The sequence below is a fragment of the Falco rusticolus genome, chromosome 10 (genome assembly GCF_015220075.1).
Source record: "Falco rusticolus isolate bFalRus1 chromosome 10, bFalRus1.pri, whole genome shotgun sequence".
NCBI lineage: Eukaryota > Metazoa > Chordata > Aves > Falconiformes > Falconidae > Falco > Falco rusticolus.
The window spans coordinates 36,690,854-36,706,214 of NC_051196.1; the positions used below are offsets into that span (position 1 = coordinate 36,690,854).

A 15,361-nucleotide genomic window follows, 5' to 3' on the forward strand; every position below is an offset into this window, starting at 1 on the left:
TGTCTTAAGTACTGTTTTGTAGTGTAGTGTTGCCAAGGGATCCAAGAACACTCCTAATCCAAGAGTCAAATGTTGGAGGTAGGCTCGTGCATGCTGCTTTGGCTAAATGGAGGCAACATAGCCATGGTGTTTGGGACACGAGCAGTGCAGTTGATGGTGAATGTTCAAAAAACAAAAAAATGACAAAAAAACCCCCCAAAACCAACAAAAAAACCCAAACCAAAACCCAAAACAAAACATACCCACCCATCCACCCAAATTAAAGCTCTGGAGCTGCAAGTCCTGTTCAGGTTTTGTTCTTTCTAGAACAGTAAGTAGTTATTGAACTCAGAGTTTGCCTTTAGTTGGCTTTTCTGTAAGTTTGCTTTGATACAGAAAACTTACACAAAGTGCTTTTTTATGTTCTTTTCACCAGCAGTGGTAGCAATTTTCCATGATTCCTTATATGAGACAGACAGATCATGTTTTCAGCTTTTTAACAAGCAAGTGCAATAAACTCCAGGAATTCTCTTGGCTGGTGATAGACAGAAGGAGATTTAGAGGATATTTTTCTACTTTCAACACCTAAGTGCTTTTGTGGATATAATACTGAATGTTATTAATTACGGTGTCTGATGTTATAGAAGTACTGTTGTGTGGTTTAGGCATTTGTGTGAGCTACAGCGTTGTATAAAATGATCTGGAATGCAAGAGTATTTTTGTCCATCTAATGTGGTTTTTTTTACTTGAGTGCTATTATCAGTCATCAATGACCTGATATTTGAATACTGAAGCACACAACTCAAAAATATTATTTGCAATTCAAATCTTACTGAATAGATAATTGTTTTTCTCTTTCTGAACAGTTATTTCAGCAAAACTAAAAGAAAAAAATAAATGGTTTGGACCTAGCCCTTATGTAGAAGTCTCAGTAGATGGACAGTCAAAGAAGACAGAAAAATGCAACAATACAAATAGTCCGAAGTGGAAACAGCATCTTACAGTGTAGGTTTGACGTTGGGGTTTTTTTTCCTTTTATTTGAGCTAAATTAATGCAATTGACAATGGACTTAAGGGTTGTGTTTTTATTTTAAGCAAGGCATTCGATGTTACATGATATGTAGGTATTTGTGTGATTTTTTGAGCAAATATACTACAATCTGGAATACATATTTACAAACTATTGCATTATGTCCTGTGGAAAGGACCCAGTGCTTACGAAGGAATATATTCTGTATTAATGTATGTGGCATATGAAAGGAGCTTTAATTCTGTGAGTGGTAAGGAAAGTAAAGTAATTTGATATTAAAACTGACAGTCCCATGCATGTTTTTGTTGTCACGTTTAAGGTTATAGTGTTTTAGAAATACTGCGGCTGAAAAGTGCAGCTGTTCTTTGTGTACCATTGTTGTATGTCATGCCATAGCATGGGTAGTTAGCTCTGTGTTGCGCCTGTCTAATTTCAATCATAAGTACAAAATCTCTGATTAATTGGTGCCTTCAGAGTACAAAACTAACATTTAAGTTCAAGGTGAACACAGCTGTTGATGTTTGCTTGGCCCAGTATTTCTGTTGTGAGATGATCTGCAGCTTCTATAGAATTTAGTTTTCTCTTAATGTGTCACATGGAATGCTGGCATAGAGGTCAGTCTTGTGCCAGCAGGTTTACTTGTGTTTAAACTCTAGATTATTATTCTTAGGGCACCTTGAACATTCCTCCCTGATAAAAACAGTTTCTGTGCCTGTTCTTTTCTTCAGATTATTATGAAGTTTTAGTTATTACTATTTACCTTACTTTCTACTGCAAAGAAGTATTTTAAGAAATACAAAACTTGGTGCTTTACATGCCTATCTATGTGCAAAAGCATAATTCTACCTTTTTAAAGCCTGCCTTCCTTCTTTTTTTTTTTAATTGAAATATCTGTGGCTTGTGTTGTGCGAGTCCACACAATAATAGATGGGTGATTTTTGCTCTTGTTCAGTAAGCGCTGAACAAAGACACCCAATGCATAACAATTTCACTGAAGATTGCATTAATGCTGTGTGGAATTTAGTGGAGTGAGTACATTGTTTTTTAGGAAGTATTTTGACACAGGTGCTTACATTCAGATTCAGAACAAAAAGGGAAAGTGTAATGGCTTCTGCAGGGTGGGTATGGGTGGGTTTTTCTTCTACGAGGCAGTCTGTTAAGTGAGCTGCATATTCTGAAGGGATTGTCTGACACTGGAAGTCGGAACTTAGCAACCATATACCATTGAAATTATCCACCGAGAAAATCAGCAGTCATTTGTAATACTTGTTTCATACAGTTAAAATAATTTAAAAATATACAAATATTAGAATGCTCCTTATAGAAAAAGAATTATCAGTATTAAAAATTACTTTGAAATTGCTGTTGGGGATTTGTAAAAAAACAACCCAGAAATGTGTTCATACAGTATCAGCAACTGATATTGGTATAAATTTGTTTCTCTGTCCTAAGGCTTCTCAAAATTCAAGGGAACATGAGGGGCAGGTGAATATTTTAATATAAGAGCAACTTCTCAGAAAAAAAGTTTTGTGAGTCTGGTCTTAGTTGTAGTATCAGCTATTTTGTGGTGCTCACCTTTCTGCTGTTGTCAGAATACTTTTAAAAATGAAGAAAAATTAGGCGTTATTGGACATGTTATATTATTCTCCAAGATTTGCCCCATCACATACACTATCTCATCTGTCATCATCTTGCTGCGAAACGTTTAGTGAGATGTGGCAGTTTTGAAATGAGCATTGTTTGATTCAGCTTGTTTTGAAGCTAGGGGGAGGAAGACTGAGTCACTGCTGTGGCAGAAAATATTTCTGTTTGCACATGTTTCTTCTCCAACAAGGGGCTCTCCCAGTTCCTAACTGCTGGCATAGATCTGGGAGTGGAGGGTCTTGTCATAATATGATGGAAGTATGTGCCAGCTTATTAGGGAACAGTCATCTTCTAAAAATCCTTGAAATAATTTTTAGTATTTTTGAGTACTCCCCTTTGTATGGGATGTCTTAAAAATTTATGATAACATCTTCAGAAAGAAAATTTGCTTGTCTTCCCTCTCTGTGTGCAAGAATCTGACATCAAGGTGCACAAATGCTGAACACTCATGAAATGTGATCCTGCAAGAATCGGTCTTTTCTTCTCATCCTGGTTACACTCAGATGCTGATTGTGAGCTGGTAGTTTTTCTATAGATGTTTTCCTTAAAATGGTAATAGTAAACAATGTACTCAGTCTGTGATCAGTCTTGCAACAGTCTTGATTTACATGACACAAATGTGACTGCATACGTGAATGTGATAATTACAAATGGTTCGATTTTACCACCATTATTTCTTTATTTTTAATTAATTTTAAGTGACAGTTGAAGTAGAATTCTTAGTTAATCTGCTTCCCCTGGCAACAAATGCTCTTACACAGTGCTTAACTTTTTCTTTTCAGAATTGTCACTCCTGTAAGTAAATTAAATTTTCGAGTCTGGAGCCATCAAACATTAAAATCTGATGTCCTTCTGGGAAGTGCTGCTTTGGATATTCATGAGACTTTGAAATCAAACAGTATGAAACGTAAGAATAAGATTAACAGTACTTTGGAATGCTGCAGAATTTGTCAATAATTGTCTGTTAATGACTGCTGTGTGTAACTCTCTAGATGGCCCACAAGAATTCCTTTTGTTGCTATGGATTGCATTAATGAGCTTCCTTCTACTTTTTCAGTGTAATCTTTTTTTTCCTTATACACAGTCTGCCGCGGTGTCATTGAGAAGATGGATTTTATCATTTTGCTAGTGTGTGCAAGAGTGAAAGCCTAATTAAAGAAATGAGTGTTCCCTTTTATATAGCTTAAAAATGAAAACTGTGATATGTTCCTGGTGCTAGACCAGGAAATGTGTGAAGTTATTTTTGTTCTAAATAGTGTTACAGGGCTATGTTGTATTGTTTCATGCATCTCGGAACTAGTTAGCCTTTAGGCAATATGTGCATCCTATGAAGCTGAAAGAGAAACAGGGAATTCTACACAGCCATTACAGAACTTATGTTGCTACAGCATGTAGCTTTGTGCTGTCATACTTAGGTTTTGTCCTTTCAAGAGTGTTTGCTTCCAGACTTTCAGATGTGGGCATTGTAAATGCAGCGTGTTGATTGCAGTGTAATAAACTGTTCTCCTGACAGAGTGTTACTGTCCTGCTGAATCTGGGTGAAAATTCCTCTGGGTAGCTCATGGCTCTGTATGACACCAGATACCCTGCAGTGTTTCACTGGGTTTTGTTTCAAAACATTTCATCAAGAACATTTATTTACAGTTCTGTTTCACTGAAAAACAGTTATTTACCCTGAAAATACCTTTGATCTGGGAGTGTGATGCAAAGTCTTCACATTCTAATTACATAAGTGAAATATTTTAATCAGAAGATAGAATTGATATCTGCTTTGTATGAAGATTAAGTTGAATTACATTTCCTAACTATATTTTTTTGAGGACAGATTTGTTAATTGCTTTAGAATTGTGGGCAGAAACGTGAGACTCAATCTCTGCTGTAGTAATTAGCCTTTCTTTAGGCAGCAACCAGCTTATGCTCCCGTTTTCCCCTTTTTGTAGAATTAGTCACTTTTTACTGACATCTGGAAATTATTAGTTTTACTGTAAAAAACATAAAACATCAAACATTATGGAAAGACAGAGCTGTAGCTCTGAGGTTTGTTTTGTGTTTTTTCCCCCTTGATCACTGTAGCCTGTTACTGGCTTCTTGAATAAAAAGAGCTTTTTTGTCATGTAGTAAGATGAACTCCCATTCTTTTCTGTACTTTTTCAGTTGAGCAGGTAGTGGTGACATTGCATCTTGTTGGTGACAGAGAACCAGCAGAAGTGGTAGGAGATTTGTCTGTCTGTCTAGATGGGATGCAGGTAGATCCTGAGCTCCTAACCAATGGTGATGCCTCAAGTACAAGAAGTAAGTACCTGTCAGTTCAAATGTGCCCTCTACGTATGTTTAATATACAAAGCTTTTTTTGTCTGAAAGCTTTAACACAATGTTTTAATAATCATAATAACAGCAGTTTCTATAACATTCTGTTTGGAGAGACTAGAACTCATGCATTTTTATTTGAGGTGGAGTCATAGTTCACAGTGAAGATTTTCAACCTTATTGTAACAAAATAAAATCAACATCTTTATTTTCTGGACTTTGCGAACTTATATCTAGCAATCTCAAACTTTCATGAAAGCCTCTAGCTTCCCTGAATGTTTAATAACATCATATGTTTAATAATGTTAATGTTTAATAACAACAGTTATTCTGTTCAATAAGTTATTATGATGCTAATGATGATATCAAATTAAGTATTCTGCTCACTAGGAGACATGGATTTATATTAAGTTTTTCTTAAAATCTCATTTAAATAAATGTTTTCATAGATCTTGTTCCCTGTGGAGTGCTGCAGAGAGGGATCCACTATTCTGTTTAGTTGGTGTCTTCAGTTTCAGATAACTAGTATGATTTTTAGCTGAAAATCTTGAATATGTGTAAAATGTGTAATTACACTGAAACAAAAAGTAAGGGAGTCTAATTCCGTTGGTGCAGGACAGGTGGTGGAACATTTTTGAGGGTATTGTACATTAAGATTAGAAATAGATGTTATTTCTCTAGAAGGCAGCACTGGAGAGACTGCTGTAGCAGCTAGCTAAGCAGTCAGCGGGCAGGTTTTAGGCTTTTGGATTTGCTGGGTTTTTTAGAGGACTGTAGGAAGTTGCTTTGAGATTCCATCTAAGTACCACAGGAATGCTGAATTAACACACTAGCTTGGTAACTGTTATTTTGTAAAGCTTTTAATCTGTCTTTCTTTGCATCTTGTTAAAAGGATCAATCATATGATGTGATGGTGTGGGATTTTTTTGTAAATAAAAGCCTAGTGCTGGGATTGTGTGGGGCTTGTAGGGCAGGGCTGAGGTGTGTTTATTGAAATAGGTAGTGAAAGTAACAAGTATCTTATGCCATACTTTGTTTCCGTCTGTGCTTGCTGCCATTTCCTGAAATTCACCTTCTGAGGAAAAGCTGCTGGCGAGTAGGAAGCGGCATGCAGGTGGTGGCATTGCGGGCTGCACGCAGCGTTGTGCCTGACAGTGCGCACAGACCTGACATACCGAGCCAGGTCAGCCAAGGGTTCCCAGACAATCAGGGGACTGGAGCACATGAGGAAAGAGTTTAATATTAGTCTAACACATTCTTACTGTACAGGCTAAAGGTACTTGCAGGCAAATACATTGTTTGTTAAATAGCTTCTGAAGTTAAGATTTCTGGTTCTGGTTTTAAAATCACTGCTGTGCACAACCCGCTAACAGCACATTATCATAAACCTTTACATGACTACATACGTGTCTTTGGCATAGATCTGTACATAGTTCCCATCAGAATTGATAAGTGTTTTCTTTGTTAATGGTATTTGTTTAATTCTATGGAAATAAAGTATTTGTGCTGTCTACGTGAATGAGTGGTTCTGTGCTGCATATTCAAGTATTGCAAATGCTGGCACAAAAGGCAAGTATTTCCAAGCTGGCAGGATAAACAGTTGCAAAATGTTTGCAAATCTAGGCTGAGCTGCTATAATTTGGAGTGCAGCCATATTTTATACCTGCTTGAATGCCTTTATGCTAATTAATTTACAGAGAAAGGGAAGGGTCCAGGCTAGAGTGCCCCAGAAAACAAAGCCCCTCAGCTGCTTGCAAGCCAGCTAGAGAAGATTGTAGGGAAGGTGTTGCCCTTCCTGCTTTGCCTGTCTTCATTGATAAGGGAGAGAATACAGAAAGCCAGCTCCACTTGAAGAGTGGATAACACTGCTTGATACTGCTACAAAGACAGGAGGCAATGTTATTGATCTGTGTGTATTAGGGAATATTCATACAGTCATATGATATCCTGTTATAACTTCCATAAGGTGAAAATATTATGGTGACAGTGGTTTAAAAAAAAAGCATATGCACATGCATATAGAGACATGCAAAATTTATATAGCTTTGAAGTAAGACAGTAGATAAGCAGCGCATAGTGTACTGCCTCCACATTTGAAAGAAACGTGAACATTAAAGGCTACCTCTTTTCTTGGAAATGATACAGAATGTTGCTTAAACTTTTATTGTCTTTTTCTTTCTGGTATTTAAGGTCCTACACAGAATGATAGCTCCAAAATAAGGAATGATACACGGTAAGACTTTTTTCTTCTTTTTATATGGCCTTTTAGTGTTTACGGTTTTGAAAGAGGAATTGTATGTTTTATAAAGAAGACAATTTGAAATTCTGAGTATGCCCTGCAACAGTGCCTGTTAAGATCTGAGCATGTCCTAAACAAAAGTACTCTATATCTGTACATTTACATCTGAAATTGTTTTCTGTATGAGCCCCATCTTCTAGCTTCAGTTTACTTCCATACAAAACCTAGATCTTCTAGTTTTTATCCCTTTGTGTTCCTCATCCTTCTCCCAGCGATTAACCAAAGTAAAATACATTTAAAAAAACCCCCACTGGTGAGTAAATGGCACTGGTTATTTTTATACTGTTTTGCTTTATAGCTTGGAGGTATCAGAATTATATTTAGCTTTGTTAAGAAGATACCCAAAGCTGTCTAGCAATTGCAGTGTTTTAAGGTCGATACTGGATTATGTACCTTGCTGCTTGGTAGGATAAAAGTGTGGCCATACTTGATGGTGGATTAACCTGTGTTGTACAAGTATTTTAATGGTCTGTACTATGCATAACACTCTTGGATGACACCTGGAATAGCTAAGTTAAATTTCACTTTTTTTTCAATAGATAGTAACTTTCTTAGCTATGTTGTCTAAAGTCTTCCTTTGAGAGTTTATTTTTGTTCTGTTTCCTTTTCATGCTCACAAGAGTGCTTTCATGCATGGGTATTCAGAATGCCTGAGCGTGTAATAGTACAATAATAATGGTAATAATAGCTGATTTGGTTTTAGTACGAACCAGTGGGGGTTTTGGTGTCCATTAAAGGTCCATTTTGAGGATCATGTAAATGATCTGCAATATGTCTAGTGGTGGTTATTGTTACATGTATAATAATGTTTTGGTATGCACTGTTATACCGTAAGCCAACTGGTCAAATACACTAAAGACGAAAGGTTACATTTTTTACTTTAAAGTTCAAACAGCAGTATGCTTTCTGGGACTGAGGAGAACCTAGGCTATGGCTCATAGAAACTTCTGATCACTAATGATTTGTACATACTTCCATAGCCATTTACTTTGGGATTAGTGTGGTGTGGTATGAATTATGTGCACCGCACCTGGTATAGAGCAAAAGTGTGTTTGACAATGATACTGAGGTCAAATGTACATGATTCTGCTTGATCCTCTATGACTTGGGCTTGCTTACTGGTTTTTTGTTTTGTGTACATATAAAGGAATATAATTTTAGAGGTACTGGGCTGAAACAGTAACTTGTGGTTTTATTACTGATGGCCTATGTACTTGATCTGACAATCCACTAGAATTTTAGTTGACAACATTCTTATTTTGCTCAATATATTCTGAAAATAAAATGCTTTAGAAGTAGATGTAGATACCTGTAACTTTGCTCAAGGAGCTACAAGTATATCAGGATAATACACTGCTAGGTATAACTGAACAGTACAGAACGGGTGAGTACTGCTGTTTACTGCCTTAATTCTTGTGAAGTTGAAAAGTTTGTATTCATAGCTGTTGGTCAGAACTTTAATGCTTAGTCCTAAGTTCTCCAGCTCTTTCCAGAATTGAGTTTAGGGGTGAAACTGATGTATGCATAATTAAGTTTTCTAAAAATACGAACCATTTTGTTCTGAGCATACGCTAACCCTGTGGAGTAAACACACACAGGCTGTTAGGCTGTTCTCAGGTCTTAGTCAGCTTCCCATCTCGTTAGAGGTACGTGTCGTTCATGGGCAGAAATAGCCAAGCACAAAACCCAGAGCCCGGGTTAGAGGCAGGTGTACTGAGTTGCGAAATGAAAGAGGACAGCTCAGTGACAGAGATTACATGCATCCATTTCACAACCTCTTCATCAATCGAGGTATCATACACCTCAGGAGATAAACTCTAGTATGTTTATACAGATGTACAGGTTTTTGTAATTATTATGAATGTAAGACTGTCACCCAGCCATAACTATTACATTCCAGTGTCTTGCATAAAGTCTTAACGCCATCCGTACACTGTTAGAACAGTTCTCCTCTGTCTTTTCCTGCAAAAGGACTAACTCAAATGGCCTCGAAAGCTGTGAAGACGTTGTTCCCAATGAAAACAAGACTGTTAATGGCAGCGATTCTCCGTTGCTCACAAATGGAAACTGCAAACCTACTAGACCTCCCAGGCCTTCCAGACCACCTCCGCCCACACCCCGCAGACCTGCATCCGTAGCTGGTATGTTCTGGGGCCAGGCACTCATTTCAAAGCTGTGCGCTCTTTGAATGAACGTGGACATTTCTGATGCTGATTTTTAACTACATTTTTTCATGGTAAATCCTTTGGCAGATAACTTTTGAAGGAGTAATATTTTTTTTTAGCATTCAGTGTGTGCTTAATCATTTTTCCTATTAGAAATTTTTTGTTTCCATGTCTGCTAAGTAGTGATTGCAGAGGTACTGCTGCGTGTAGTGAAGCTGGGACAAAAAGAACACAATGCTGTTGCTGCACTAAGACATCCACTGAGTTTGAGGCTTGAGATGAAATCTACTAAAGGACTTGCAGAGCTGTCTCAACTTGATAATACTGGGTTTTGGAATACTAGTTATTTGTTTCTGCGATTCTAGTTAAATTCTGTGAAAAAGAAGCACTTAAAATATTCATTACTCTCTTGCATGGAAGTGGATAGATGATTTTTTTTATTTTGTCTGGTTATTTAAAAACTACAAAACTTTAAGAGAAGTAGTCCTGAAAAGTTTTTGGTGGTTTTAGTTTGTTGCTGTACCTCCTTTACCTCAGTACACTACAGTCTGTTTCAGTAGTCCCATTATTACTACTGATAAATGCTGGGACTGGATGGGAAACTGTGACACAGTAATTGCTTTAAAAGGTTAATCCAGTGTAGTTCAATAATAAGGCCTGACTTGTGTACAACTTTTAATCCTATCCATCAAATGATAGGAATTTTTCATTCAGAAAAAATGAAAACATTTAGAGAATGTATATATTCCTCTTTCATTCTGATAATTTCTTTCTGTGTGATGTCAAATCTCTTGCAAATTGTATGCTTATAATCTCTTAAATTATTATTCCAAATAATAAATGGGAAACAATTAACTCATCAGTGCAAGAAAGTAGGGTTTTGTTTATAATTTTTTAGTGTTTACAGAACGCAGACAACTTGCTTTGGTTAATATGATTTATTCTATTAGAAAACACAAAATTGTGCTGTTGATGGCAGTTCTTGGATTAAAGCATTTTTACAAAGTGAAACAAAATTGCTTTCTAGTTCTTGTGTAAACTGTAAAATGTGACTGCATGCACTTTGAAATACCAGTTTACTGCATGTTTACTTTTGTGATTTACGACTTCTAAAATACATTGGTGGTAAATATCGGTTAAAGGCTTTTTTTCCTTCTGTCTTTGATATCTGTGACATCATAGCAAGCGTAAATGGTCCTTCATCCACATCCATGGAAAACGATGGGGCCAGTGCAGGATCACTGGCAGGTACAGCTGCAAATACATCTTCAGAACAGAGCCCTGAGGGGGCAACAGCTGCAACAACAGCTCCTGCAACTGCTGCACTCACCACTCCTCCTGTATCAAGACAAGTCCAGCCAGTAAATCCTCCACCTCAGGCACTTCCTACAGTCAGTCAAGGTCCTCTTCCACCTGGGTACGAGTTGAGTGATTTATATTTTTTTTTTCTTATGCTGACATTTCTGGTTTTATTTTTTTATTTACAGTAGGTGTAACAAAACATTCATAACATCTGCCTTTTGCTGCGTAACAAAGTCCTCCCCCACCTGATACTAGGTTGGAAGTGTTCATAACTGTTTTGTCTGGTAGGCCTTCAAGCATGGTTTATTCAAGAGATGAATTAATCTTTGAGATATTTTTGATACTTGTCGTATCTTCCCATGAAAGCAAAACATAGAAGTTTTAAATAGCGTGGCAGCTTGCTGTCTTCAAGTTGGAATGAAGTCAGGTAGTAAAATACTGGTACAGGTAAGCAGAAGAAAAGCTGCTATTGCGGTACATAATCTGCGGTATGTCCTGAAGTTTTGGACCTTCATACTGCAGCTCCAGGGGGTACTATGGGCACACTATTGTGTTTCAGGCACATGTGGAATTTGCCAGGTGGTTGGTCTGTTGCCTCAAAGCTCTCATTTAGATTCTAAACGCTGGGGGGAGGGTGAAGTTTCTGGACTCTCAGTAGTGGAAAGCAAAAGCTTCCCAATGTGAATGGTGCAATATCTGCCTTAATTTGCAGGCAGCTGAACCGAAAGGTAGGAGGGGTCTGATTTACCTCGCTTACTCATAGGATTACTCTGAAACACAAAAGCTGTCTTGAAAACATTAGTAGCTGCTTTACCATTTTAATTTCAGCAGAAATGGCAAATTAGCATGCTTTTTTCCCAACAATGTTGCATTTAGGTTGATGCAAATACAGGGGTAAGTCAGTATCCTAGATGCTGCATAAGTAGAAAATATGTGCCCTTATGATGAACATGGTATGTGCAAAATTTGTATATTTTAAGGATTTAAATTGAATAAATGTTACTCTAAAAGGGGATTATGCCCTGCAGATGATTGTTCAACAGGTTATTGATATACTTGATATTGAACACAAAACTTAGCTTCATGGCTTGCTAAAATCATATAGGTGGGCATGAATTTTAGCATCAGTTTCCCAGAAAGTGAAGGTGGTCATGTAGAATGTTTTTTGTATTCTAGTTAATGTAGAATTATTGTTAATAAGAACATTGTACTCCAGTATATTGTACAACATTTTAGTGCATCTTGTGAACCAAGTGTTTCAAACATCTTATTTAGAAATAAGCATTTTATGGAAACAAATACTTCTCACCTTTATACTGTAGATGAATAGTTGAAGTAGTTAGATCTGAAGAAAGATAGATAAAAATAGCCTTTTTTTTTTTTCAGTTGGGAGCAACGAGTAGACCAACATGGTCGAGTATATTACGTAGATCATGTTGAAAAAAGAACGACATGGGATCGGCCAGAGCCTCTTCCTCCAAGGTGAGCCAGGATAAGTCATATGATTGCCTAGGATATGCCTGGATTTTTCAGAAATTGACTGTCAGTTTACTAAAGCTAGGAAGCATGTTTGTAAATAGAAATGCAAACAGTTGCTCCAGGTTGTCTCCAAGGAGTTCTGCAAAAATGCATACATAGTACATAGTAAAGAGTTGAATGTCAAAAATAACAGAATTTTAATTTCTTGTCAATGATTAAACAAGTATATCTTTACTGAGAAACGGATTTAAGTTAAAGACAGTAGGCACTCCCAACTGTAAAAGAGAACCAAAACCACTGAAAAGTATTTTGGGATTGAGGTAATTTATCAGCTTGAGCAAGAATGCCCTTGGTTACTTCTTTATCCTGAGGTTACTGTTTGCAGTCCTTTGATCTTGTCTCAGGGTTCCCAGCTGCCAATTTACTATGCTCTTATAGAACAGCTTTGGTTAGTGTGCTTTTCCAGCTGTTAGCATCTGAACAGCCACTGATGTTAGTCTCTAAATGGAAATGGTGTTCACATTTGTTCTATGTTTCTTTTTTATTTTTAAATGTAAGAAAAACTTAAGAATTTTTCTGTTGCACTTCATTCTCAAGCGGTTCAGATGCTATACAGATTTACAAAGTAAAAACATGGGGGATAGAAAAGGGAACTTGATACTAAAGAACAAAAACTGGCAGACAGTCTGACAAATGGGAACCCAGCTATCATACTCAATTTATTTTTAACTCTTTGAGGGGATTGACTAGTGTATTACATAAACTTAGAATGGTAGTGTTTTCATTCAGGTTTTGTAAATATTACTGATTTCACATGAACTGAAAATAATAAACCAAAGCAAAATCCCAGCCCAAACCCCAGCGCCCACACCTTCCTTTTCTGCAAAATCAGAGGGTGAGGAACTCTTTCATTCTACAGCCCAAACCGTCAGGGTTTTTGCTGTCTTTTTAGGAGAAACCAGCAGGCTGTTGTCTTACGGGTTGGGCAGGATAAATGCAGTAATGACAGTGTATATTGACAGTGGTTTGTGTAGCTCTTGAAAACTTATATTTTGGAATGGTCCGACTTGATACGGTATGCAACAAAGTAAAAGTGATTTTCCTCAAACGATTTTAGCTCTTACATAGTTTTGGTGGAGAGTAAAAGGAGGAAAAAAAAAAAAAAAAAGTCTGGTGATGAGCTCATGCTTTATAATCTGCTTCCAATATATGCCTGTTTGCCTGAAAGTGCTTCCAAGTCCTGAAAGTTGTGTGCTATTGAGAACTGTTGCTTGTAATTTTAAAAGCTGGGAGCGACGAGTTGACAACATGGGAAGAATTTATTACGTTGACCACTTCACTAGAACAACAACATGGCAGAGACCAACGTTAGAGTCTGTCCGAAATTATGAGCAGTGGCAGCTTCAGCGCAGTCAGCTTCAAGGAGCTATGCAGCAGTTTAATCAGAGATTTATATATGGGGTAAGGCATATAATGATGACTATAAAGGTTAAATAAGAGAGCTATCTTTTTGAAATTGTCAACCCATTAGTCTCTCTTCTGCATATTGAAGGTATGTATATGTGTGTTTGGGTTTTGGGCATGGTCGTGGGCAACTTTTTCTCATAAAGATACTACACTTTTATGGTTTTTTCGTTACGATAATGTAGTATCTGTGCATATGTAGCATGACAGGAAGTAATAATTGGTAACCTTAGGTCATGTCCTTGCAATGACTGCAGGCAGTGTGATGGGTTTTGTCAGTTGCGTGTAGGTGGTGTTCTTTCATAAAATTTATGTACAATATTGATAAAAGCCATTAGTTCACAACAAACTACAGCTTAGTAATAAGCTGTTTTATTTGTACTGTGACTTGTATTGGCTTGGCCAAAGACCGGAAAGGAAAGCAAGCTCACAGGACATATATTTCTGCTGTTGGTAAAATGAAATATGCACTGTGAATGTTATGAAAGGAAAATTGAAAATAAATGTTCCAGAATTTTAAATCCATTGTTTATCTCTGATGAATAGCAGACTTTAGATAACTCCAGCTTGTCCTACTTGTTTATCAAGAATGGTGTAGATTCTAAATTTGCTGTATGTGTAGAGAACAAAAATGGACCTCATAGATGGCGGTAGGAAGAAGTGTACTGAATGCAGGAATGAAGTGGTTTGCTTTCTGATTGTTTTGGGTGCTACTGCACTAATTTCCCTTCTGTGTAGGCAGGGGCACTAAACAAAGAATAATTATTTTCTTGGCACTGTAGTTAACGAAGCATGCCAAGGTCTGTAAAATAGGCCTTCTCTGTGGAGAAAAATAAATTGTTGGTATCTTTGCTTATATGTAACATAAACAAAAATGTATTTATTCCAGTAATTCGTAATGGCTATGGTAGAACATCTGGAGAGCAAATGACTAGTCATTAATGCACCATTTGTTTGTGTGACTTGCAGAACCAGGACTTTTCGTCCACACAGAACAAAGAGTTTGATCCTCTTGGCCCTCTGCCACATGGATGGGGTAAGACTGACTTGAAAGTGTTTTGTAATGCAGTGTAATTAAACATTAAAGCATACTTCTGCCAAATTATTTTGTCAGCTGTTCTAGACTAGTTTGATAAAATAAAAATCTAGATTAAAAATCTTCTAACATTAAATGTAATCAAATATGACGTTAAAACAGAGTTGCAACAAGGATATCCAAAGTAGATATTTCAAAGTAGATTAAAAACTGTAAAGTATTGTGGTTTAGTCCCTGTAACTATGATAATAGCTTCCTTCGTACTGTCATCCTTTTTTTACCACTTTCATTAGGCAGGATCACACCACCCCCACACCCCCATCCTGTTCTTGCCAAATCAGACCCAAATCTCCTCTAAATCAGACTGCCAAATTCCTTCTCCAAGCAATCCTTGGGAAAGTTTTGTTGGTCTGAAAATGCTTTTGATAATGACAACTAACCACTTGTCGACTTGTCCCTCTCTCTGGAGTAAATTTGGTTTTGTACTTTACAGTTTAATAATTTACAGTTAATATAATTGGGTGTGTGTGTAAAAAAAAAAAAAAAATGTAAGTGTAAAATTAATTTCTGGTGTGACTATGAAGCAGATATAAGAATTCAAGTTTCATGATACACAGGTAAAGTTCTCAGAATTACATAATTTTAAAGCAAGTAAT

General features: G+C 36.9%; 1 protein-coding gene across 2 annotated transcripts in view; it reads left to right on the forward strand.

The window, feature by feature from the left end:
• ITCH (itchy E3 ubiquitin protein ligase) overlaps positions 1 to 15,361 on the forward strand; it is a 58,907-nt gene that overhangs the window by 25,868 nt on the left and 17,678 nt on the right. For both annotated transcript variants that reach the window (XM_037402142.1, XM_037402143.1), the window contains exons 3-11: positions 846 to 984; positions 3,436 to 3,560; positions 4,808 to 4,945; positions 7,151 to 7,193; positions 9,231 to 9,400; positions 10,607 to 10,841; positions 12,113 to 12,208; positions 13,492 to 13,666; positions 14,639 to 14,705. In XM_037402142.1, the coding sequence (XP_037258039.1) occupies positions 846 to 984; positions 3,436 to 3,560; positions 4,808 to 4,945; positions 7,151 to 7,193; positions 9,231 to 9,400; positions 10,607 to 10,841; positions 12,113 to 12,208; positions 13,492 to 13,666; positions 14,639 to 14,705 (1,188 nt within the window). The remainder of the gene's footprint in view (positions 1 to 845; positions 985 to 3,435; positions 3,561 to 4,807; positions 4,946 to 7,150; positions 7,194 to 9,230; positions 9,401 to 10,606; positions 10,842 to 12,112; positions 12,209 to 13,491; positions 13,667 to 14,638; positions 14,706 to 15,361) is intronic.